Consider the following 24,805-nt stretch of genomic DNA (forward strand, 5'->3'; position numbering starts at 1 on the left):
GAAATACTTTGTTCTAGAGAAACTTACTGAGTCAGAATTGTTCACAGTGGTGGTGATAGGAACCAGATGTCCACCTCTAAAAGCTCCCTCACAGAAAGTTATTACGTGAAATGGGTATGAATTCACTGCCTGATGTGTTTTTCAGTAGTTTTGTCTGAAATTTTGGTCTAAAATATATTTTAATCATTTTATTTTAACCCATTCATGATGGAGGGGAACGTGAAGGGCGTTGTAAGGCAAAATAGACACCAAAGAAAGCTTATTTTCTCAGATTGACCACTATTTTACCATCATCAACATTACATATAAACACGTGTAGGTTCACTGGTGGTTTTGGATGGCTATATTTGCATTGTAGACATCAGGACGTCTGGTTCCTATCACCACCAGTGTAAAGAAATCAGTAAGCCAGTCAGTAGGTTTTTCTACAATGAAGCACTTCTATGCCTGTACGTTTCTATACAATAAACCATCTCACATCAAATCATTCTGGATGACTTTGTTTCTATCTCAACCTCAGAAACTTTGAAAAATTGGTGGAATTCCCCTTTAACTCCTCTGTGAGGTTGTTGCAAGGACTTGTAGTCCTTTTCAATTCTTTTATACCTAAATAGAATGATCAGGCATGATACGAGGGATCATATAATCAGTTTACAGCAGCTGTTTCTAAGGTGGGTGGGGTAACCTAAGAGCTCTAGTTAAAGCAGTGTTGCTTCAGTGTAATAATGACTGAAATATTAGTAACCTAGCAAAAAGCAACAGGTCAAAACATCTCTTATTTAGCCCTGTTACCCTTTAATAGCCAGAGGCCACCTGCTGTTTTATCACACACTACTATAACCTAAGAATAGTTCAGCTAGTTTGCATTGATGTCCCTGTAGTTGCGGAAGAATAAGCCTCACACACTTAAAAATGATTCTTCAAAGGGTTCTTTAGTAAAGAAAATGGTTCTACATGGAACTATGAACACTCAAAGAACCCTTTACATGATAAAAGGGTTCTTTGCATCAAGAAAGGGTTCTTCAGATTGATGGAGAACGTGCTGTAGATGGTTCTATATAAAACCTTTTTAAAAAGGTTCTATATAGCACCAAAAAGGGCTCTTCTGTTGTTATAGGCTTGACATCATAACGATAGAAGAACCCTTTTTGGTGCTATATAGATGTAGATGTGTGATATATGTTTTGAAAACCAGTGCTAGATAAGTGCTAGCTAGACGCTAACTGTCTGAATGAGAAAGTGTTCTTCAGATTGATGGAGAATGTGCTCTAGATGTTTCTGTATAGTACTAAAAGGGTTCTTCTGTCATAATGTTGTCAAGCTGGTAACCATAGAAGAACCCCTTTTTAGTGCTATATATGGATATTTTCAAAAAGGTTCTGTATAGAACCATATACAGCCCTATGGCATGTGCACGTCCCACGGGCCCCGATGACGGCCGCGAGAGCTGGCAGGAAGGTGGACCTGAACTCCGGGCGAGGACGAACCCCAGCGATGATGGAAAACAGTGAGTGAGTGGGGGACGGCGCGCATGGCATAAGCACATTCTCCATCAATCTGAAGAACCATTTCACCTTACAAAGAACCCTTTAGGATTCTTCGAGTGTTCATGTTCATGTTCTATGTAGAACTGCTTTCTTTACTAAAGAACCCTTGAAGAACCATAATTTTCAGGAGTGTAGGATGTAATAAGGGACTTTCTGGGACTTTAAGGTCTTAAAGGGCTACGGCTGATCTTTCACCAGAGGAGCTAAAGTCTGTTAGGAACCATTTCTTTCCTTTTTTTATCCTTTTGGTCTAAAATGCAGTGATAAAGCTCCAAAGTGGGAGGGTAGAGCAGCAGAAAAGTCTAGGAGCTGAACCAAAACAACAGAATGAAATTACATCCAGAAAAAAGAACCAGGAATTCAATATTGATGACTAAAGTGGAACAGAGGGAAAAGTAGATTTCCTTACTTTCCTAACAAATGTGCTCAGATAAGTAAAAGTGTTATCATGCCACCATAATAATGGGCCCATATTCTACTTTTTATACTGTAAATATATACATTTATTTAGAGGGATACATATTTAGTGGGTTTAAGGGGTAAGAAAATCCAATTTTCTCTTCCAGAATAAAAGGCAGACAGTCTGGCACAATAGCCCAGCATTCCCAAAACAAAAAATGCATCAACATATCATTTTGACATATTGGTCATTTCAATCATCTGTCTGATGTGGAAATATTTTGTGTGCTGATTTGTCTGCCGATACTGATATGATCCCAATATCATTGTGCATCCCTCTATAAATGACCTCTGTTTTGATTGCCTGTCCTGTCCAGGCTGAAACACTCCTTATAACTTCAGTGTGAATGGGCGGGGCTAAACTGCTGTAGGCCAAATATGCTGATGTCTGTAAATGCACATACATTTCCACACATCTAACATATATGTGTAGTATATTGAAATATATGCCAGCATATGGCCACTTACATAAAACATCTTAAGTATTTGTCTCAACTTAAGAGATAAATTTGAAGCTGCAAATTTAAATATCACATTTGTTTGTTGCACATAAAGGGCTCAGCATCCACTTATAACATTTATCTGGTTTTAAGCACCAAAAATAATTATAATCAATTTTTATATGACCATTTCCACACTATTTTTGTTGCTGTGCGTTTAAGACTGAATCTGATCTATGTAAATGAGCTCTGTTCGGATTGGCTGCCCTGTATTGTGCCTCATTCAAAATGCAGTCCGGGCTGAAACACGCCTTATAACTTCAGCATGAACGGGTGGGGCTAAACTGCTGTAGGCCGAATATGTGGATATATGTAAATGTGTTGGTTTTTGTGACATCACAGAAACAATAAATTAAAAGCAGACTGTTCTTGCAGATTAGTTTCCATGTATGAAGTGTATGGGCTGAAGTTTTCTATTCAAAAGGCCTTTTAAACTTCAGATTTTACACAGCTACTAAAGGCAAAAGGGGAAACTTGGGCCAGAATTCACTAAAAATGTCTTATGGGAGTGACCACTGAACTCTGTTCAGTTTTAAATGCATATTAGATGTTAGAAGAATCATGAACCCCCTGACACATTGTGTTTAATCTCTCTGGAACCACATTCATCTGTTTGCAGACTGTTAGCAGTTGATATCAGGAGTTTTATGGCCGGAGCTATTTGTGGAACATTTCAGATACGCAGTGAGGATTTATCAACGATAAAACTGACACTGACAGATTATGGTGTAGCATTTGGCATTTAAAGCCCCATTCGGGCTGAATTGCCTGCACAAATTATTGCAGTTTTTGACAAGATGAGAAGGTCACTTCAGAAAGATTTTGGAGGCCATAAATAAACAATATCATATATATGTGACTTTTTTTGTGTAAAGTTTTTGTGTAATTTAACGTCTGTGTTTGGCCCCCGAGTGATTCTGGGTGATGAATGGCACTTGACCTGTGTGTTTCTCTGGAAACTTGAGCCTCACGACTGAACAAAACAGTAATTCAGGAGCTTTGCAAGGTGTTCATTAGTGGACGTCAGGGGCTGAAAGTGTGTCAAGGGTGCGCAGTGTGAGTTGGTAACACTAACTCGTCACATATTTGCTGCTCCATTCTCTCGAGCTCTCCCACAAACACACCCACACACAGTTTTTGTACACTGTCAGCTTGTGGGGTCAAATGTCTGATATGTATTATGTCTATATGGTACTGTGCGAAAGTCAGAGACCACCATTCATTTAATTAAATTACAGTCAAAATGGCCTTTAAGTACTTTTTAAAAAAGATTATATATGTGCATAAAGAAGGGAAAAGTCAGAGGAAAATTAATGAGAAGACAACTCAGCGCTATGGGTCTGAAAGGATGTGTAGCTGTCAAGAAGACCTCACTGAGAAAAGGAGACAGAAACATCAGACAAAGAAGCTGAACAATGGACTGACCACCCCAGAGTCCAGACCTCAACACCACTGAATGTGTTTGATTACTTGGATCGTGATAAGCAGAAAATGTAACCAACTTCTAAGACTGAGTTTTGCGGGTGCTGAGTTTTCCCTGCTGATTCCTCCGAAAAACTAAAAGCAGGTCTCCAAATACTGAAACATTTGATATTATTTTAGCTTCTGTGTTATTTTTTGTTAAATATGTTTTTTTGCTTTGTTCTGAATACTGAAAAAGTAATCATTTGTTCTTAATGGCTGGTTTGACTGGAATCAAATAAGGTTGGTCACTGACCTTTGCACTTTACTGTATGTGTAAGCACCTATATGCAATATTAATGTCCCATATCGCTGCTGTTGGAACAAAACTTTGTATCTACAAAAAGTAACTTCACAGGAGAAGGAAAAACATTCTTAACTTTTAATGGAAGTAAAAGGAGAAATATTTGTTTCTCCATTTAATTCCATTAAATTTGGACTTCCAGTCATTTTGGACCATTTCTGTTGGTTCCTTCATCATGAAATTTTGACACAAAATAAAGCGCAACTGCCTTTTTTAAATAATGTCAGAAAATGAAAATAACACTAAAATGAAGATACAAGGTTTTGTCCCGACAGCAATGATATGCTTTATATATAAGTATGTCCCATATGTATTATACTGTATGTATATCGCTGCTGTCAGAGCAAAACGTTGTATCTCCATTTTTGCTGTTTTTCAGTTTTTGACATAATTTGAAGGTACCTGTCCTTTATACTGTGTGTAAATTTTATGTTGAATGGACAAACAGAAATGACCCAAAATTACTTGGAAAAAGCTCTGGTTCCATTGACTCTCATTAAAAGTAAAGTATGTTTCCTTCTCCTGTAAAGTTCTCATTTTGGAGATATGAGGTTTTGTTCTGACAACAGTGATAAGTAAGTATCTCTGTACTAACACTTAACCTAACTGTTACCTTAACCGTTGCTGTCTTACTTTAAAGCAATGAAATATGCAGCTTTTGTGAAAATGCACTGTACAAAATCAGGACCTTTTTGTTGATCCTAACATTGTAGGTAAGCCCTGTTTATCCTGGTTTGCACAGAAAATTAGGACATTTTTATCCTGAGAATGTACAGAAACAAAAACTCCACATCTACACATATTTTATTTACCTCTTTGAATACATCTGCTTTTTTGAGACGCGTATAAAGGGCTCTCACTGTAGATGTGTGAAAGATTGTTTTGTTTGCCCTGTATTCATGATGCTATTTTTTCCTGACCCTTCATCACTGAGTTTAAGCCACAGTCTTTACAGAGTGATATTCCCTTTGGGGGCTCATGCAGGTCTGGTGATGTGATGCCTGTAGGGTTTTGTATGTGTTGATGGAATGATCATTTGACAAATGGCCTCAGAGGGAGTGAAAGCTCTGAGCTGGTGTTATTACATATCTCCCCTTCACATCTCTCATACCTGTCCTCTCACACTGCCCTTTACGGACAAAGATGAGGACACAACTCTCCTAGCGCACAGATGATATCTGCAATTGTTAAGCTACTAAAAATAGCCACTCACTGCCCTTTTCAAAATGGATTAGTTTTACCTGCACTGTTAGAAATAAAGGTTCTATGCAGGTACAGTTTTGTTTATGAAGGTACAAACAGTGTAAATGTTCCCTCAGAGGTACAATAGTGGATTTAAAGTCCAATTGTGTACCTTATAGAAGTTTTTCCAGGTGAGAAGTAAACATTTTTACCTTTTCATAACCTAATGATTTAAAACGGATCAATAAAATAAAAAGCCTGGAGACGAGATGGGGTGTGTGGAGTCAATACAGTTTAGAAAATATAATTTCAGTGGATTATGGTACAGTTATGTTCCGTGACTAAAGGTACAGAGATGTACCCTTGAGGTTCCCACCCTAGTGACAGTTTAGTACCTTTTTTTCTGAGAGCGTTTTGGGGTACTGTAATTTAACTGATTACTAACAAGTCATCTTAACTTGTAGAGAGAGTGTTCAGTGTGATGCTCGCTCTACCATTTCAGAATCATCTTTGTGCTAAGATGCTTTTGGAAAGCCCAGCCAAGATCTGTTTGTTTAATCCCATACAAATCTGCAGTGTCTGTCATTTTTATGCAAATGGAATGACAAAACCTTCTCTCTATTTTAGAACCGTCACGAACATGCCCCTTATTTCCATTTCCTCTTGGGAGGAACCCAGACTCCATTTTAAGGATGTTCCATTACTGTATTAACTCAAGTGAAGTTTGTTAGATGGTGCTTTAATGGGGAATGGGACAGGGTCAACAGAAATGTAGATTTGAGGAGATGTTGACAGAAATAGTTTAATGTAATTTAAATAATTTTATTTTTAAATCTTAAAAAAGGTGGACAAAGCTGTTTATAAACTAGAGCAATAAAATACCTTAAAATACTTATTACTTTTCTATCAACTATCAACTTTTAATTCACTACATTACCATCTTTTATACATAATTGCTGATATAACATTGTGACATTACACTCTCAGAAAAAAAGGTACTAAACTGTCACTGGGGCAGAACCCCTCTTGTCACTGGGGTGATACCCTTAAGGGTACATCTTAGTCCCTTTAGTCAGGGAAGATAACTGTACCATAATCCACTGAAATTATATTTTCTAAGTTGTATTGACTCCACACACACCGTCTCGTCTCCAGGCTTTTATTTTATTGTTCTGTTTTAAAACATTTTCTTATGAAAAGGTACAAATGTGCACTTTTCACCTGGAAAAACTTATATAAGGTACACAATTGGACCTTAAAACCACTGTTGTACCTTTGTGGGGACATTTACATGGTTTGTACCTTGATGAATGAAAAATATACCAGAACCTTTATTTCTAACAGTGTACTCTGCTAGTTTTCTAGCCAGCAAGAAACAACAATAGAAGGCCAATGCACCACTGTTCTCATTCTAAGAAGCTTAGATCAGAGAAAGTAACAAATGCTTTCTTTTTAAAAATCTGCACCTCATTGTTTCCTCTTTCCTTTGTCCCACAAGTAGCCACTCGCACTGAAGGCAAAGTTGGCGAGGGCTTGTCAAAAACAGTACCGAAACTCAAGGCGTGTGCCGTGTTGTTATTGTCATTGAATGTGGTGCCTGTAGATTAATGCTGAACTGAAACTCCAGGCTGTGACGTTTTAATCCAGGCTATCTGAAATTTAAAGACTGTACATAGATGCTGTATGAATTGATCCAACCTCCTCTGATGAAGCTATTTCAGCTTAAACTGTGCTTATTAGTCTTTCCCACCATTCACTTCTTTAGGAAGAAAGCTGTATCACTTGAAGAGGCTTTGGCCTTCGTCCCGTATGAAAACAAACAGCTTCGAGGGCTCATTTTGTAATTGCACGTGGACACACTGGAACTTGTTTGTTGTTTAGTCTCTAGGAAAAACAAAGGCCCAAGACTTGGCAAAGGGCTTTAGAAAAGTTGTTGTACACTTTTCAAACAAAGACACGGAGCTGTAGATCATGTAATCATCCCATTAGAGACCGAGAAAACAAGTGCGTGCTTGTACTGGTTGTTTAGCCTCTTGGGACAAACAGCACAGACTCTCTATCAAGCCCTTGTTGTATGAAAACCCTGTAACTCTGTTTTGAAGATGCCAGCTGTCCTTTGTAATGTATGAACAATTCATGTTGAAGGGATGAATAGAAATGGCTTGTAATAAAACATCATTATATTGGATTACATTAAAGTTAAGGACGTTTTCTTCCTCCTCCTATAAAGCTACCATTTTGGAGATGTAAGGTTTTCTTACGTCAGTGACGATTTGGGTGTGGAGTGCTTGAGTACATTAGAATCAGAGAATAGGGAGTAGCTTTGGGAGTCAGTGACATCATCGCAGCCATGGGAGACTTAGTGAAGAGTGCTTGCGAGACGACTTTGCTTCCAAGGGCTGTCATGCTCACTTGAATGTGTCAGTGTGTTTGAGTGTGGCATGGCGCTTTGTGACACATCCTGTGTGTGTCTGGATGGGTGTGAATCTGTGTCCTGGCATGCCTGATTCACTGCAAGTAACCTCTCAGCTTCCATTGTGAGTTTTACAGAGTATGAGTAAAATCTGATCAGACAGTACCTACTGTTACACTGCACATCTGGATTTTTCATTTAAACATGCTTTTCAACCTGTCTAGCTATGAATGACTGTCTGCTAGCTCAACTGTCAAGATAAATTTGGATCAATATTGCAGAAATTAAAAAGTCTCCAACAATCACAACCAGAAAGGGAATTAGTCTGTAATGGTCTATAACGGAGGTCTTCAATGTCAGACCTTTAATCTAGTACCTATCCTGGATTTTGTAATCCCTTGTAGTTAAACGAACTGGTGATAGTTGATTGATCACTACTGTCATACCTACCAGTTATTACAAACTCCAGGACTGGAAACCAGTAATTACAAACTCCAGGACTGGAAACTGGATGCATGGAATGGGTTTAAAGACCTCTGATCTATAATGTGAATGTATCAATCAGGGTCACACTACCGATTGCACATGAACAGTGACTACCACTTGTTTTTTTTAAGAATGATCATTATGATAGCAGCTAGCGACTTTAAATACACTTGCTTTTGTGGTGTATGACATACTGTTATCTATAAAAGTGGACAGCCTAAAATGAAAAGCCTGAACATTTTTGTTCACTTTTAAATATATCGGTATGTCATACAGTGTCAGAGACCACAAAAGCAAATCTATTTGAGATTATTTAACAACTTAGCAGAGTTTGAGGCAGCGTAATTTAGGCATACAGTTTGTTCGGTGCTAGCTGTCGAGGCATAAGGCTCCATTACTTTGTAGCTATATTAGCCTTGTAGCTCCGGTGCAAAACAGTTGATTACATTTTGGAAAAAAATGTAATGTGATTTTAATGAAAAGCTGCAAAATCTAAATTTGGGATTAACTAAAGAAAATGCGTAATTAAAGAAAACGCATTAGTGCTCAATCCCGTTCAGTGCTCTTAGCAGCACTTCAAACAGTGCACTGACTTTTTAGTTACCTCATTTAAATTTTACAGCTTCATGAGGTTTAAGTCCAGTTCTCTTTGTTGTCATTCTCTGAATAATGATTCTCTCCTTTTCTCTCTCTCTCTCTTTTTTTGCCTCTGGCTTTTCTTTTTTTTCCCCCCCAGATGTCAGTGGGGCAGCCGCCAGCAGGACGGGGTGCGGTGTGTCTGACATGTAAAGGGATCTGCTCTGGATTCCAGCCACATTCCTGGAGGTGATTTATTCTCTCTGCTAAAACGTAAAGAAAATGAGGAAACGGGTTCCTAGCCCTTCTCGCTCCTTTCCCCCGACGTTTGCGGAATGCTCTGCTTGATTTGCCGCAAGCGTGTCGCCACCCACTGTGGGTGTCTCTGTTTAGATTTCTGCAGGCTTGAAAGATGATTCGTGGCAAAAACGCAGGCGAGTTGAAGCAAACCGAAATGTTTTTAAAAGGTTATTGCACTTGATCTGATATAAGCTGAGCACTGCTAAGTGCACATCATGTAAGCTGTTGACAATGGAAATGCATTTTGTTGTTTGGTTCATGCTTTGAACTCGCTGGACTGTCTAGACTCATTACATACAAGCAATTATAACAAATGTTCATTTACGTTATTGCTAAGAAACCAGCTATTGATGGATCTCATGATATTTATCATGTTATTTATCTGTCCTGTCAGTCAGGCTGTCAAATCCAAGAGCATAAGTAGTAACTCGGCACTTGAGTGCATCGTGTCATAGCAAAGAACCGAAACATGCTGCATTTGCTAATCAACAGTCTCTACATTTATACTCCAACAGAAAAGCCTGCGTGCAGTGCCACTGCAGCCAGGAAGACCACGCTCCCAGCTCGGACGTCGAGGATGACCGCAAGATGGGCCGACTGCTGGCGGACTCCAAGTATGCCCACCTGACTGCAAAAGTGAAGGGTGGAGACGGCCTGAGGGTCTACAAACGCAACCGTATGATCATCACCAACCCTGTGGTGTCTCGCAAAGACCCCACCTTCAACACCATCACTTATGACTGGGCTCCACCGGGCCTCACCCAGAAACTGGTAAGAGAAATCTAGAGGGAGTCCATCTGCTAGAAACTTGTCACTACACGGGACTGAGTGCTGCCAGCTAGGTCACAAAGCAATCCTCAACACAATACATGAGTCACAATTTGATCACGATGCATCATGATATCACAGGTTAACACTCCACACAGATTCTCAAATGATGGCATCTCTGCTAATGCGAATGTGCAGCAAACTGCAAGCAGGTTATTAAGGCTACTCTGTTAAGACATTCTGTAAAACAACTTACTTATGTACATATAAATACAGTGGAAATTAATTTTTACCCAATTTTATCCTGACCAATTCCCATCTACTAGCTCAGGAGTAGAGAACTGAGGGCCAGGAGCTCACATTTTGCTGATTTCTGTGCTCTGACACAGAATAAACCAAACTATGCAGGAATCCAGCCCTCTAGGACCACCTTTGACATGGTAGCACCACTTATCTAAACACCTTTGCCACAAAAAGATTTCAATAGAATAGCTGTCATATGTAAAATATAAGAATAAAATGATAAATAACTCTGCTTAATTTTTACCCATTGTCACATTGGTGGAAGAAACACAATTTTTGGGAGCTTTATGAATGTTGAATTATGAAACAAAATTAAATGATATTTTAATATAATTTTTTTACATTTACACTTAAGTGCTGTTATTTTACAAGATGAATGCTCATTTTCTGTATTTTCATCTTTATATTCCTCTGCTCTTTTACAAGAACTTTGGCTGTGAAAAGACATTTTTACAGTCTGTATTAGATACCTTACATGGTTTACTGGCATTTTTTGGCTACTGCTACCATTACTCCTAAAAATAAAGGTAATTAGGATTCCTTGAAGTGATGCCTCTTTCTTTGGATGGGCCACTTTCTATGCATCAAAGAATTTTTCAGTGGATGGTTCTTAAAAAAATATTTTAAACTACTGTAGTTTGCCTATTTCCATCCATTAAAAGGTTCTTTTGCAAACCAAAAGTGGTTCCTCAATGGCAGAGGTGGGGAACTGAGAACCAGATTCCAGCACAGTTTAATTAACTACAATTCCCCACTCTGTTCTATGGAATCACTCCAAATAACTCTTTTTGACATCTTCATTTGTAGTAGTGTACAGGTTTTAAGTAGGCACTTCACCCGCACTGACTGAACCACAGTAATAGGGAAGAATTAGAGGTGGGCAATATGGCCATTATATCACAATATTTAAAGACATTTGCATGACATGCATCACAATATACAGCTTTTCTGAGTTTTAACAAGTCGGAACAGACACAATAAAACCTGCAGTGCCACATAAAAAATACTATAATATTTAATAAATAATAAACCTACAGCTATCATGATTTTATTTCATCTTTAATTTCATAAAATTTCATTTTAAATTTCATCTTAGAAATTTGTATTGTGACAATTTATCATGATAGCGATTATATATCGACACACTGCCCGCCTCTAGTGTGAATACACAGAAATACATATGTTTCAATTGAAGGCTTCACAGCTCTATTACTACAGTCACTGAACAATGCAGCATGGTGAAAATTCACTGTTGACAATTAACATTCTTTGTCACTGTGAAGAAACTGTTAAGAAAGGAGTCCTGATGTTAGTATTATAAAACGAGCGAGACAGCCAGACTTTGTTTCGTTGTCCAGGAAAACCCACTGGGATGTTGAGCGAAAAATAGACCTCGCTCCTTGCTTGCCATAAAGGATTGCTTCGCATGATTGACATCCAGTCTGCTCAGCTTCCTAGCTCACATCAGCTCAGTGAACAAAGGCTAATAAGATTGTTAGCGATATGAAGCTGCAACGGTCTAACAAACACTTGTCGGTGCTTTGTTCTCTGGCTGCACATGTGGACGTCAGGGGTAGAATACTGGAATGAGGGCTGCTAGTCATGTAATGGTGCATGATAAACATCACATTACAATATGTATTGTGGTTCTTTTTTCGAGTCCAATAATGAAAGCATAACACAAGCAACAAGTGATTTTACTTTTTTTTTTATTTTAGACAAAAACATTCTAATTCAAAGTGTAAATCTGTTCTTACTTCTGTGGTTGTCTCTTTTAGAAATTTCATGAACAGGAATATCAAACCTGAGAGTACCTTTAGTAGAACAGTGGGAACCATTCTCGTACAGTTTACAGTACCGTTCAGAAGTATGGTAACAACATCCTTGCTTCCCAAAAAAAAAATCACATTTGATTGATAAAATGATTATGATTGCAGTATAAAACGATTGAAATATGTTAGTCTTGTGTACATTCATGCAAAAGCTATGGTTATGTTTTATTGATTGAAAATAACACATCATCCTCAGACAGCATACTTAAATATCACATTTTTCTGCAGATTTTAGTGCACATTTTATAGCCGTTTGCCTAGTATACCATATTGGAAAACAAAATATAGAACTATTCTTTTGCGCAGGCTATGCTTTATGATTTATTTTTTTCTCAGTATTTAAAATTCACCAAATACACAATAATTGTGTATTAAACTGTGCAGGCAAATGTGTAGAAGGTGTGTTAACTTATTTTCTTTTAGAACATTAACAAAACATCTCATTTGACCAGCGGTGCCCAAACTTTTGCATACAACTGTACCTTCACAGGTACAAAAAAATTGATTGGAATCTGAGAATCTGAAGAAAAATAGAAAAACATTTTTCAGACAAGTTCAAAGTAGATTTTTACATTTTATCGTTTGTCATTTTAAAATGAAAAAAAATAATAAATCAAATTTAAATTACCACATTTAAAACTAAATAATTATTGAATTCTGAGTAGTAGTGCGCGTATGATCACAGATAATTTTTTATCATAAAATATGACCGTATGTGATTCATACTCAGTGCTGTATTGAAAAAAAGAAAAAAATAATATGTGTATTGTGCGACCTCTGGCCTAAACCCTGGAACAGGACAGTTCCCTTTGTCCGTGGAATGCTCCGACTCCCAAAGCTGCCACCCGGGGAATGAAGCTGACCTTTTCTCTATCGCAAAGCCTGGCTGTCACTGCTCCTATTCTTATACAAAGCTCTAATTCACCCTGGCCAGAGTGCTTGGTTGTCAGGGAGGTGGGGAGATTTTAATACTGTGATTGGTCCTGCCAGTTGCACCAATGGCAATATGCGGTGGGTTAGAGACCTGGCAGGAAGACTTCTGCTTTACTGTTCCGCTCTCGGCTGCCAGAAAGCGTGTCCGCTGTGTGCCGAAGCGAAGGACTTTCATCTCTCAGGAGGATTGTGGGAAGCTGTTTTTTCAGCCCCCAGTCTTTTCCTGCAATCCAGTTGTGTTGGAGAGCTTTGTTCTCTATAGCTGGTCTGGCAGGTTGACTGCAGAGGAATTTGGACTTGTGGTTTTATTTGATATAGATGAGAAGGCCTACACAGCACTAGCACAGCATCCAGTAGTTATCCGAACATTGTTTTTCCAACCATTTAAACAGTGAGAATTTGAACCGAGCATGCCTCAACGACTGTTTTAAAGAGACTTTCCTCTCCGCATGCTGTGCTGCGGCTGTTGTTACAGCTATCACGGTTGTCTGTCCTAGTTTATAATAAACTGCCTTATAAATTACTTAGTAGTAAAGAACTGTAGCGCTATTGTTTGTCACGCTCAGACTCCATGCAGGGCGACATAGATGTTTTCATTTATGAGGCTTATGAATATCTGTGGTTGCTTTAAAGTATGCCTCATCATGCCATGAAGAACAGTAGGGCTACCCAGAGGGTGACTGTGGTGCGGTCAATAGCCGCGGGGTTTGGGCCAAATCTGCCAGGAAGTTAGCATAAAGAGAGGATAATAACATAGGCCTGGTTGTAAGCATGCTAAATCACCACCTGGTTTGAATGAGCTTATATAGAACCCATACTGTTCTGTGTTTCTGTCCAGCTGGCTGACTGGATGCTCAATTATCCATTTATTTTGAAGCAAGCAAAGTGTTGCTCCTTAGCTTAGCGACAGAGAAGTCTCTGTTAGCATCTACTGTGCTGCTGAGCAAGCAGGCCTTTTTTCTTTCAAAGAAGGAATGAATTCCTTCTAAATAGTGCCCAGGGCACTCATAATGTTGATTTACTCACTCAACAAGTCAGCCCTCCCTAACTACATGTTTGCTAAGAGAATGCTGAGCTAGCTTGGAACTAGCGACCCCCTTTTTTATTCTTTTTGGCCTCTTTGTATGTCTGAAAAGTGCATGGTACAGACATTATGCAGGCTTACACTGAAAAAAGTGGTTGATTCAAATGTGTACATCAATTTCACACAAATAAATTATATTACATCAACTCAGTCATTGCCAAAAGTAAATAAATTGAAAGACAAATTTGTGTTCATGTAATACACCACTGTGCTGTGTCAGAGACTTTCATGGGTTTGATTTCCAGTAAAATTGCCATTAAGTTATACATTTTTAGGAGATATGTCTGATGAGATTGAGGTTGCACCCCAGATTCTTAAGAAGTTAAAACAGTTTGTAAAGTAAAAACAGGCAGCAATGATTTGTTACTGCTTTTTGAACTGTATTCAGTTAAAACACCACAAAGGCAAGATATTTAATGTGTTAACTAATTAACTTCATTGGTTTTTGTTTACATACGCTTATCCTAAATTTGATGCCTGCAACATGTTCCAAATAATTTGGGACAGGGCCACATTTACCCCTGTGTTTCATCACCTTTCTTTTTAGAGACATTCAGTAATCTTTTAGGAACTGAGGACACCAAATACTGTGAAAACTGTGAAAGTGGAAAGTCAAATTTTTTCCCATTCTTGCTTGATGTCAAATTTAAGCTGCTCAACAGTTCAGAGTCTCTGTTGTTGTATTTTATGCTGCATAATGCAACATATGTTTTCAGTAGGAGACAGTTCTGGATTGCAGGCAGGCCAATCTAGCACCTGCACCCTCTTACTAAGACGCCTTGCTGTTGTAACACATGTAGGACATCCCGCTTTGTATCAGCAAGACTGTGCCAATCTACAGTATACTTTGCTTCAAAATCCGTATGTAACCCTCAGCATTAAGGTGCCATTACAGATGTACAAGTTTCACCATGACAGACGCTGCCTTTTGAATTTTGGGTTGGTAACTGTTGTGATGGTCCTGTACCTTTTTGGCCTGGAGAGCACAAAATACATTATTTTTAAAAACAATTTGGACTCCTCAGACCACGTAAGTCTTTCTCAGATGACTTTTAGCTCTGAGAAGTCGGCGGCGTTTCTGGATGTTGTTGATACATGAAGTCTTAACCTGCATTTGTAGATGCAGCAACAAACTGTGTTTACTGAAAATGTTTTTCAGAGCATTCCCGAGCCTATGTGGTTATATTTATCGCAGAGGCATGTCGGTGAGCAGTGCCGCTTGATCACAGGCGCTGAGTGTTGATTTTTGGCCTTGCCCTTTTTGCACAGATGTTTTGTCAGATTCCCTGAATCTTGATATTCCGCACCATAGAGCGGGAAGAAACTAAAATCCTTGTGTTCACTCACTAAGAAATGCTGTTCTTAAACTGTTGACACATTTTTTGACAAAGTTGTGTGCCTTGACTCATTCTTGCTCAGAAAGGACTCTACCTTTCCTAAGTGCTCCTTTTATACACAAGCATGATTTGTTAATCATCTGTTATGATGTTTTTGGAATATTTCACAATGTTTCCAGTATTATATTGCTCATGTTTCAACTTTTTTGGAATGTGTTGCAGGCAGTCAGTTTCAGGATGAGTGCATATTTATAAAACCAAAACGAAGTCCAGAAGAAGAAAACACAAAATATCTTGTTGTTATACTGTTTTAATTTAAATCAAGGTCAAGTGAATTTCCAATTCATCCATTCATTTTATTTGCCTTTTACCTGCTGCCCCTTTTTTGGAATTGGGTTTGTATTTATGTGGCAAAAAAGTCATACTTGATTTAAATGTGCATTTCACTTTCCCATGAATAAAATGAAAGTAAATGTAAGTAAACTGACAGACAAAATTGCGATGATATATATTTTATGTGGAAATTTCTGGAAAACCTTACAGAAATTTTAAGTTCTCTGGCTTTTCCCTGCCTAGTCTCCCTCATCTCCTTTCGGTTTGTGTGCAGTAGCTCATTTGTCTCATTTGTAGGTGTATCCAGTAGGGCAGTGTTACAGTGATGGGACAGACAAGAACAGTGGCTATCCCATCCCCTAACCCTCCTCACTCCTCCTCATTTAGGAACTGGAATGTTTTCCGGAATCCCAGCCCTGCCAGAAGAAGCATAATTTTTATTTGTCACATAATGGCTGTTAAATGACTCTTAAAGTTTATATTAAAGCATTGGTGTTGAACACAATTATAAAGAGGGTTTAACAGTGAATCAGTGTTGCTGTGTGCCTGGGTGGATTGGAGAGGGAGAACGGGGAAAAGGAGGAAAAGTCTGTTGTAGCTCCGGTGGGTCTCCTGCATGAATGGATTGCCTGTCTTCTTTTTTTTGGAAACTTTACCTTCTTAGATTAGGGCTCTTTGTGAACAGCTTATCCTGCATAAATAATACAGTGCAGCTCTTAGGACTTCTGGGCTCAAGAGACACTGCTTGCTTCATGTTTGGGCCAGTTCAGTCTTAGGAGAGTTCATTGGGGATTTCTGCTTGTTTATGTGGGTCTTTTACAAATCCAGATGTAATGCAGAGGTTTTAATTTTGTAAGACTATAAAGAGCTTTTGCCTTTAGTTCGTTATAGGTATGTTCATATAACAAGTAAGGGCAAAAATATAACAACACAGTACTTCAAGATATTTTGACAACACAATGTGCATCACAGTATTCAGTTTTCTGAGGTTTAATAAGTTGGAATAAGCAAAAAAGAAACAGTAGAGCTGCATTTAGAAATACATGATAATACAATGACTTTTATTCAGTGTTTCTCTCACTGCAGTTCAAAACAGGACTGACTATGATCTGTTTGTAGTGAAAATGCAGATGGTCAGTGTTCTTTAACTGCTGACCACAATATCCACAATATACGCACTTAGAAATGATGGTTCTTCCAAGCATTCTGTAGTAAAGAAAGTGATTATATGTAGAACCATGAACACTCAAAGAACCCTGTGCATGATTAAAGTGTTCTTTGATTGTGAAAGGGTTCTTCAGATTAATGGAGAATGTGCTAAAGATGGTTCTATATAGCACCTTTTTGAAAAGGGTTTTTATAGCACCGAAAAGAGTTCTTCTATTCTAACAAGCCTGACAGCATCATAACAATAGAGGAACCCTTTTTGGGGCTATGTAGAACCATCTACAGCACATTCTCCACTAATTTGAAGTATCCCTTCATGATGCAAAGAACCCTTTAATCATGCAAAGGGTTCTTTGAGTGTTCATGGTTCTAGAACCACTATTTTTAGGTGTGTACTCAGAAAACATATTGTCATTTTGCCCACCCCTCATTTAGTCTTACTGCTCAATTTTTTGCTCATATCTGACCTTTCTACTTTGACAATTGACATCCATCTTTGTAAGTGACTTATATCTATCATGCGTGACCTGAAAGGACCCTTACATAAGCACAATTTATTGTTATGCTAAAGCCGCTGCTGAGCCACTGCCCACACTAGGTGATGACCACAGAATGATATGTGGGTCAACTTAAAACAATTTGCCACATAGCTTTTTGAGTTATTTTAATTTTGTCTAATTTTTTAAACCCCTAATCTAATTTTTTTAGGGCTTTTTCATCAGTTAAGTCACCAACACAGTTGAACTGGGCAGAGATTGGAGTAAAAAAGTGTAGGAATTTTAGGCTATAAAAAGAATATTTATTTTTTTATTTCGAGTACGCTCATATTAAATCATATTGCGCTCGTACTGCTCACCAAAATGCGAGTCAGGAGATCTTTTGACTAAAATAAATTGAGGTAACTCCAAAAAGCTGTGCAGCAGATTGTCTTAAATTTTCAAGTTGATCCAACTATTTTAAAGTAATAATTGTTGGAGATTTTAATATCCACAAAGACAAACCACAGGATCCGCTAAGTAAGGCATTCATATCTATTTTAGACTGTTTTGGCTTCACTCAAAATATTATGGGGCCTACTCATTACTGTAACCACACTCTAGACTTAATATTGACCTTAGGTATAGACATTAAGCATTTGGCCATCCTTCCTCAGACCACAGCAGTGTCAGACCACTACTTAATCTCATATGAAATCAGTTTTAGTCGTAATATATGTTCATCCACACGCTATAGTGTTAAACGTACTATAACATCGTCTACACCCAGTAGCTTTATTGAAAATCTTCCAGATCTTTCGTCCTTAATTAGTTGTCCGTCTGAACCCAGTGAATTAGATATACTGACTAAATGTTTGGAAGACACTTTTCGCTCCACTTTAGATAATGTGGCTCCATTAAAAGTAAAAGAATAAGGCAGAAAAGGCTCCATGGTACAATGACCATACTCGAGCTATGAAACAGACTGTTAGTGATTAGAGCGTAAATGGCGTCAGACTAAACTTGAGGTTTTCCATTCTGCCTGGAAGGAGAGTCTTATAGACTATAGAAAAGCACTAAAGTCAGCACGTTCAGCCTATCTCTCATCATTGATTGGAAATAACAAGAATAATCCTAGGCTACTATTCAGTACTATCTCTAAATTAACTAATAATCAAGCAGCTACTGAAGCCCAGATACCATCAGCCTACAGCAGCATTGACTTCATGAACTTCTTCAATAATAAAATTGAATTGATTAGGCACAAAATTCAAAATGCGCAGCATTGCAGTGCAGTGTCCTATAAACCTAATCTAGATCTAGAGTGCAGTATAACCACTACAGAGACGCTGGAGTCTTTTACTTTACTCCAACAAACAGAGCTCGTCCAAATTATTTCATCTACAAAAACAACAACTTGTATACTAGATCCTATTCCTACAGGTTTACTTAAAGATGTTTTGCCAGAAATAACTAAGCCCTTTCTAATTATAATAAACTCTTCTCTCAGCCTCGGGTATGTTCCAAAATCTCTTAAATTAGGTGTAATTAAACCCTTAATAAAGAAACCTAGTCTTGACCCCTCTGAGCTATCAAACTATAGACCTATTAAAAATCTTCCCTTTTTATCAAAAATCTTAGAGAAAGCCGTGGCAAAACAATTATGTTCTCATCTGCATAGGAGTAATATATATGAAAAATTTCAGTCTGGCTTCAGGCCTCACCATAGTACCGAAACAGCATTAGTGAAAATTGTAAATGATCTTTTATTATCCGCTGACAAAGGAAACATATCCTTACTGGTTTTACTCGATCTTAGTGCAGCATTTGACACAATAGACCATTCCATTCTATTAGACAGGCTTGAGAAACTAGTAGGAGTGACAGGTAAAGCTCTTTCGTGGTTCAAATCTTACCTTAGTGATCGCTTTGAGTTTGTTAATGTAAATGGTGAACCATCAGCTCTCACAAGAGTAAAGTATGGTGTTCCACAGGGCTCTGTCTTAGGACCCATGTTATTTACCTTATATATGCTACCACTAGGTACCATCATTAGAAAACATGGCATCAGTTTCCACTGCTATGCCGATGATACACAATTATATATTTCAGCTAAACCAGAGGACAAAACTGAACTTAATAAGATAGAGGACTGTGTAAAAGACATTAAAGAATGGATGTCAAGCAACTTCCTTTTACTAAATTCGGACAAAACCGAAGTCCTTCTTCTTGGTCCAAAAGCTGCTAGGGATAATCTGCCTACGTTTACTCTTAATCTCGATAGTTTCTCAATTGCACCAGGCACATCTGTAAAAAGCCTTGGTGTCACGATTGATCCCAGTCTGGCCTTCGATGAGCATATTACCAATATTACCAGAATAGCTTTCCTCCACCTGCGTAACATCGCTAAATTAAGAAATGCACTGTCGCTACAGGATGCAGAAACGTTAGTTCACGCCTTCATCACGTCCAGGTTAGATTAGTGTAACGCTCTGCTTTCTGGTTGTTCCAGCCAAAACCTTAACAAGCTTCAGTTAGTCCAGAATGCTGCAGCCAGAGTTCTCAGCAAAACCAGGAAATTTGACCACATTAGCCCAATTTTGTGTACCTTACACTGGTTGCCAGTTAAATTCCGCATTGAGTACAAAATTCTTCTACTGACATATAAAGCTTTGAATGGCCTTGCTCCTCAGTACCTCAGTGACCTTATTTCCTATTATCAACCGACACGCCCACTTAGATCACAAGGTGCGGGCTCATTATTAGTACCCAGAATAAATAAAGTTACGTCAGGGGGGAGAGCCTTTTCATACAAAGCCCCCCAGCTTTGGAATAACCTACCAGTCTGTGTTCGGGACTCAGACACAGCCTCCATCTTTAAGTCTAGGCTAAAAACGTACCTGTTTAGTTGAGCTTTTGGTTAATTTGTTTTTCTAACTATGTCCCTCTCATTCTCTCTCTCTCTCTCTTTGTATGTGTATCTGTGCCAACCAGGCCGTGCAGTACATGGAGCTTCTCCCTGAGGAAAGGCAGCCTGTAGCGGGCACGGAGGGCGCGCTGTACCGGCGCAGACAGCTGATGAGACAGCTTCCAGCATACGATGAGGACCCCTCGCACTGCCACAGCCTGTCAGAGGCTGAAGTGAAAGCCATGGCTCAGTTTGTGAAAAGCTATAAGGAGGAAGCTTTGGGAGTGGGAGAGGTGGCGCTGCCTGGAGAGGGAGGAGCAGCCAAAGAGAACGCTGGCAAGCAGAAGAACGAGAAGGGTACCCAAGAGCAGCCCAACCCAGAACCTACCACCAATGGAACACTGGAGGAGAACAGCAAGAAGAGCCAATATGTAAGTTCGAGTGCGTGTGGTTATAGGCTAATTATTTGGCCAAAATAAAATTATCTGATTATTTTCAAATGTAAAACTTCCCAAAAAAGGCTGTTGTTTTTTGTTACCTATATTTTAGACGTGCACAAATCACGATTTTTTTACGTCATGGTCTGTCATGACATGTCACAGTCACAGTCAGATTAGCTGTTAAATGATTTTTTGAGCAACTTTTGTTAGCCATTCACAGGCGAAACAGGCTCCTCCACTGAAGGGTAATTTTGTCTGACACATGGGGGAGACCAACATCGAGAGGCTATAGTGTCCATACAATGCTATCACCTAGAGATGACACAATACCACTTGTTCTTGTCTGACACCGATTTACTGGAAAATATCATCAATAATATAAGCTATGTTGGAAATTTTCAGACATTGGACAAAATGCTGCTTACAAAGTGAATGTTTTTACATTAAATACTGCTATTTAATGAAATGTTTATGATTATATGACAAAAAATAAGAAAGTTCATGGACTTACTGGAATATTGCCAGTTTTATGTTAGCACAGGCTGAGCTAGTGGATTGTAGAGAGAAGGCCCAGGGCTGCTATGGAAGAGTGGTGCTTCATATGAATCATGATATAAAATAGTTTCTTGTTGGGGTAGTTCATTACTAGTCACTTCAAAATTCAGATATTCTATAAGTAAAATGGTTAAAATCCCTAATGCGAAGTTCTTTTAAACAACAAAAGTAGCAGTGGTTAAAAATGAAAGCAGCGTCCGTCTACTTATCTGGCTCATATTATGTATCTCATAAAATCGCAACACAGATTGGCTAAAGTTTTAAATAAATCGGATGATTGCCAATCGCGTTAGGAGTGAAAATTATGCCCGATTATGATTGTGCGCCCCTGTTATATTACACTGCTGTGCAAACTGCTGCTTCAGTATAGTTTAAAAATAAATTCTGAAATTTCTGTGTTGAAATTTGAGGTGTCCTGATGATTTTAACCTTTTACGTAAGAATCATAATGATGTCTAATCAAGAACACAGAGATACTCAAGTACTTAATTGGTATTTCACGCAGCTTATGCACGCACACGCACATGCTCTCTGTCTCCTTTTGATGTGGGCCAAGTAGAAAAATGCAAGATCCATATTTTGGTAAGACTGGAAAACTCTTAATTGCTTCAAGATTGTCTGTTGGTTAGAGCTCAGTTCCCTACAGTCTGTCTGAAATATCTCTCTCTAACAACCCCCTCTTCTGCCTTATCTGCCTTCATCCATCCATCACTATCATTGTAAACCACCAGTATCGTGATATGTATCTCAAAAACTTCCCCAGAACCTGAAATACAGCCAGCGCTTCCTCTCAGCCCTGTGATTTAGGCTTAATTAATGCCATGTACTACTCTTCCCAGGGAATTCAAATATGTAACAAAGCTAGACACATTCATCACAGCTGCTACAGTGAGGAACCGGTTTGCTAATGCATATCAGAGAAGGGCTGCAGCGAATCAAGACACTGCGTTTGCACCTCAAGGCCAAACCCTCCATATGCCTGACCATGTGGAGCTCCAGAATGCAGGAGCTCTCAGAAGCAGCTTTAACGTACAGTGGATACTACCTAGACCAATCACAGTTAATTGGCCTTCTATCTTGAATTAGTTCAAACTGCAGACATGGGTCTTTTGCAGCCACCTGCAATTTGCTGATTATCCACTTCTGCTTATCAAGGCTGATGTTCAGAGTAAACATCTGCAGCCACTTTGCTGCTTGCATTTTAAGTTGAAGGAAAAAGCTCTTGTTTTGATTTTGGAGCAAACAGCTTGATTAAGGCCATGATTAAGGCTGAGCAGGTCATTTGCTGCTGGAGGAAGGCTGATAGCTACCTTTGAAAGAAACAGCCTCAGAGCAGGGGTGGTAGTAGGAACCCATATACACGTTAAAGTGTCATTGAATGGAATAGGGACTCAAATAGGTTTAAAAGTAACCTAGCAAGAAACATTTGCACTGAAAATATTTTCAAAAAAAGGTATTTTTGTATAGATCTATAGTGGAACTTCATCCAGGATCTATCAGCGTAGGACTGGAAGTTTGTCAGGTGCTTTTGGATCCTTTTGGTCTCAACTAAATTGCTAAACCTCCAAAATGAGAGGAAACAGCAAAGCATCTGGATGAAGATGCTGAACCAACAGAACAGAACAAAATACAAACAGAGAAATTATAATAACTCAATGTGAATAGCTAAAATGAAAATGAGTAAAAAGAACGTTACATTTTTCACAACTATATTTGAATACAAAAAGTATTAACATTTAAAAAATACTCAGAAAGGTACAACTATATGGAAATATAAGAACATATAGGACCAGTTTTGTGGTCATAGATTAGGTCTTGGATTAAATTGCAATCACACAACTGTTCGACACTACCTGATTGGTTGAGAAGTGCTCTCATTAGCTTTTATTTCTGTGATCATTCTAAATAACAGACCAGCAGGAAATTATTCAGTCAACACCTGTCCTTAAAACTGTTTAGCGCTCCAGTAGAAACATAATCTCACACATATCAGCAAATCCATCAACGTGTGAATCATTTCTAATCTTAATACACATAAAAATAAAATAAACCCCCAAAACACAGTAAGAAGGATGGAGCTAAAGTTGGCTTTGAAGCTAAAGTTTTCCCATTCCACCTTAAATAGTGCAGCAGTCACTTTCTGGCGCCTGAAGATGCACCATTTAAGGTGGAACAGGAAAATTCGAACAAGAAGCTGGCAAATAAGAAGGTGATTTCAGGTTTGTGTAAAAAGGTGCTAACATTATAATCTGTCATGAATCTCTACACGGATTAAGGAATGCTATAATTTACTGAGCTACAAAGCTTTAACCATCATTGTAAGTAAATAAGTACTACATAAAGTTAAGATCCCCTGCATAGACTATTAAAGGAAATAAGCTTAATGTAAAACCAGAGGAAAAACAATCATATCAACAGGTTCTCTGTGCATCACCAACCACACGGCTGTATCTACACTTAAACATCACACAATCATGAGCATGGATCGCTGCGTTCCCTCTGTTATATAATCCTATCCCACTTTCTGGGTGAAATATTTTTGAAATAGTGTAATTTTGGACAATATCTTTCTTAAACTGCCGCTCTGTAATGGTACTGAATGCAGTCCAGCAGCGACGTTGATTGCCCCAAAAGGGTGGCACCGTTGACGTGCCTGGCAGGACCCAACGCGGCATCTAAGTATGTATATCTATGCTGCCAAGCAACAACTTATGCTGCAGGTAGTCATTACTAAGTTTCTCCTTTTGCACATTAGGCATTAGATAACTTCTGTAAACAAACTGGGATTAAACAGAAATGAACAGAATACAATTTAGTAAACAAGACGGGCTGTGAAACCCTTTAAAGAACAAAACTACATTCAGCCTAATCTGGCCAGTGTTGAAAAACTTGATATTGTGACAGTTTTATGGCTCTATGAATAGAAAAAAGGGTACCTTGTCAAGTAAAATTGTCTGATTTATAGTCAATAAATCCAATATTTCTCCTGTTGAGAGAACATTCTTGACATGTTTAGTCAGACGCAGTAGGTAGCGCTGTCGCCTCACAGAAAAAAGGGCCTGGGTTCGATTCCCCAGCTGGGCGACCAGGGTCCTTTCTGTGTGGAGTTTGCATGTTCTCCCCGTGTCTGTGTGGGTTTCCTCCGGGTTCTCCGGTTTCCTCACACAGTCCAAAGACATGCAGTCAGGCTAATTGGACATGCTAAATTGCCCCTAGGTATGAATGTGTGTGTATGTCTGTCTGTCTGCCCTGTGATGGACTGGTGACCTGTCCAGGGTGTATACTGCCTTCCACCCAATGACTGCTGGGAAAGGCTCCAGCTCCCCCCGTGGCTTAAAATGGGAAACAATAGACATGTCAACTAGATTTAAGATCATCTCACTTGACACTTACACAGATACCATTTGAGGCAGAAGGAATTGCCGGTGTTTATGCACATTT

The 24,805-nt window shown here is 38.7% G+C and overlaps 1 protein-coding gene across 1 annotated transcript in view; it reads left to right on the forward strand.

Moving 5' to 3' along the window:
* Window positions 1-24,805, forward strand: part of lmcd1 (LIM and cysteine-rich domains 1) — a 34,480-nt gene that overhangs the window by 1,352 nt on the left and 8,323 nt on the right. Inside the window, exons 2-4 of the mRNA XM_036559997.1 lie at window positions 9,089-9,177; window positions 9,744-9,999; window positions 20,456-20,800. Of these exons, the coding sequence (XP_036415890.1) occupies window positions 9,089-9,177; window positions 9,744-9,999; window positions 20,456-20,800 (690 nt within the window). The remainder of the gene's footprint in view (window positions 1-9,088; window positions 9,178-9,743; window positions 10,000-20,455; window positions 20,801-24,805) is intronic.

This window comes from Colossoma macropomum, unplaced genomic scaffold, assembly GCF_904425465.1.
Source record: "Colossoma macropomum unplaced genomic scaffold, Colossoma_macropomum, whole genome shotgun sequence".
Classification (NCBI taxonomy): Eukaryota; Metazoa; Chordata; class Actinopteri; order Characiformes; family Serrasalmidae; genus Colossoma; species Colossoma macropomum.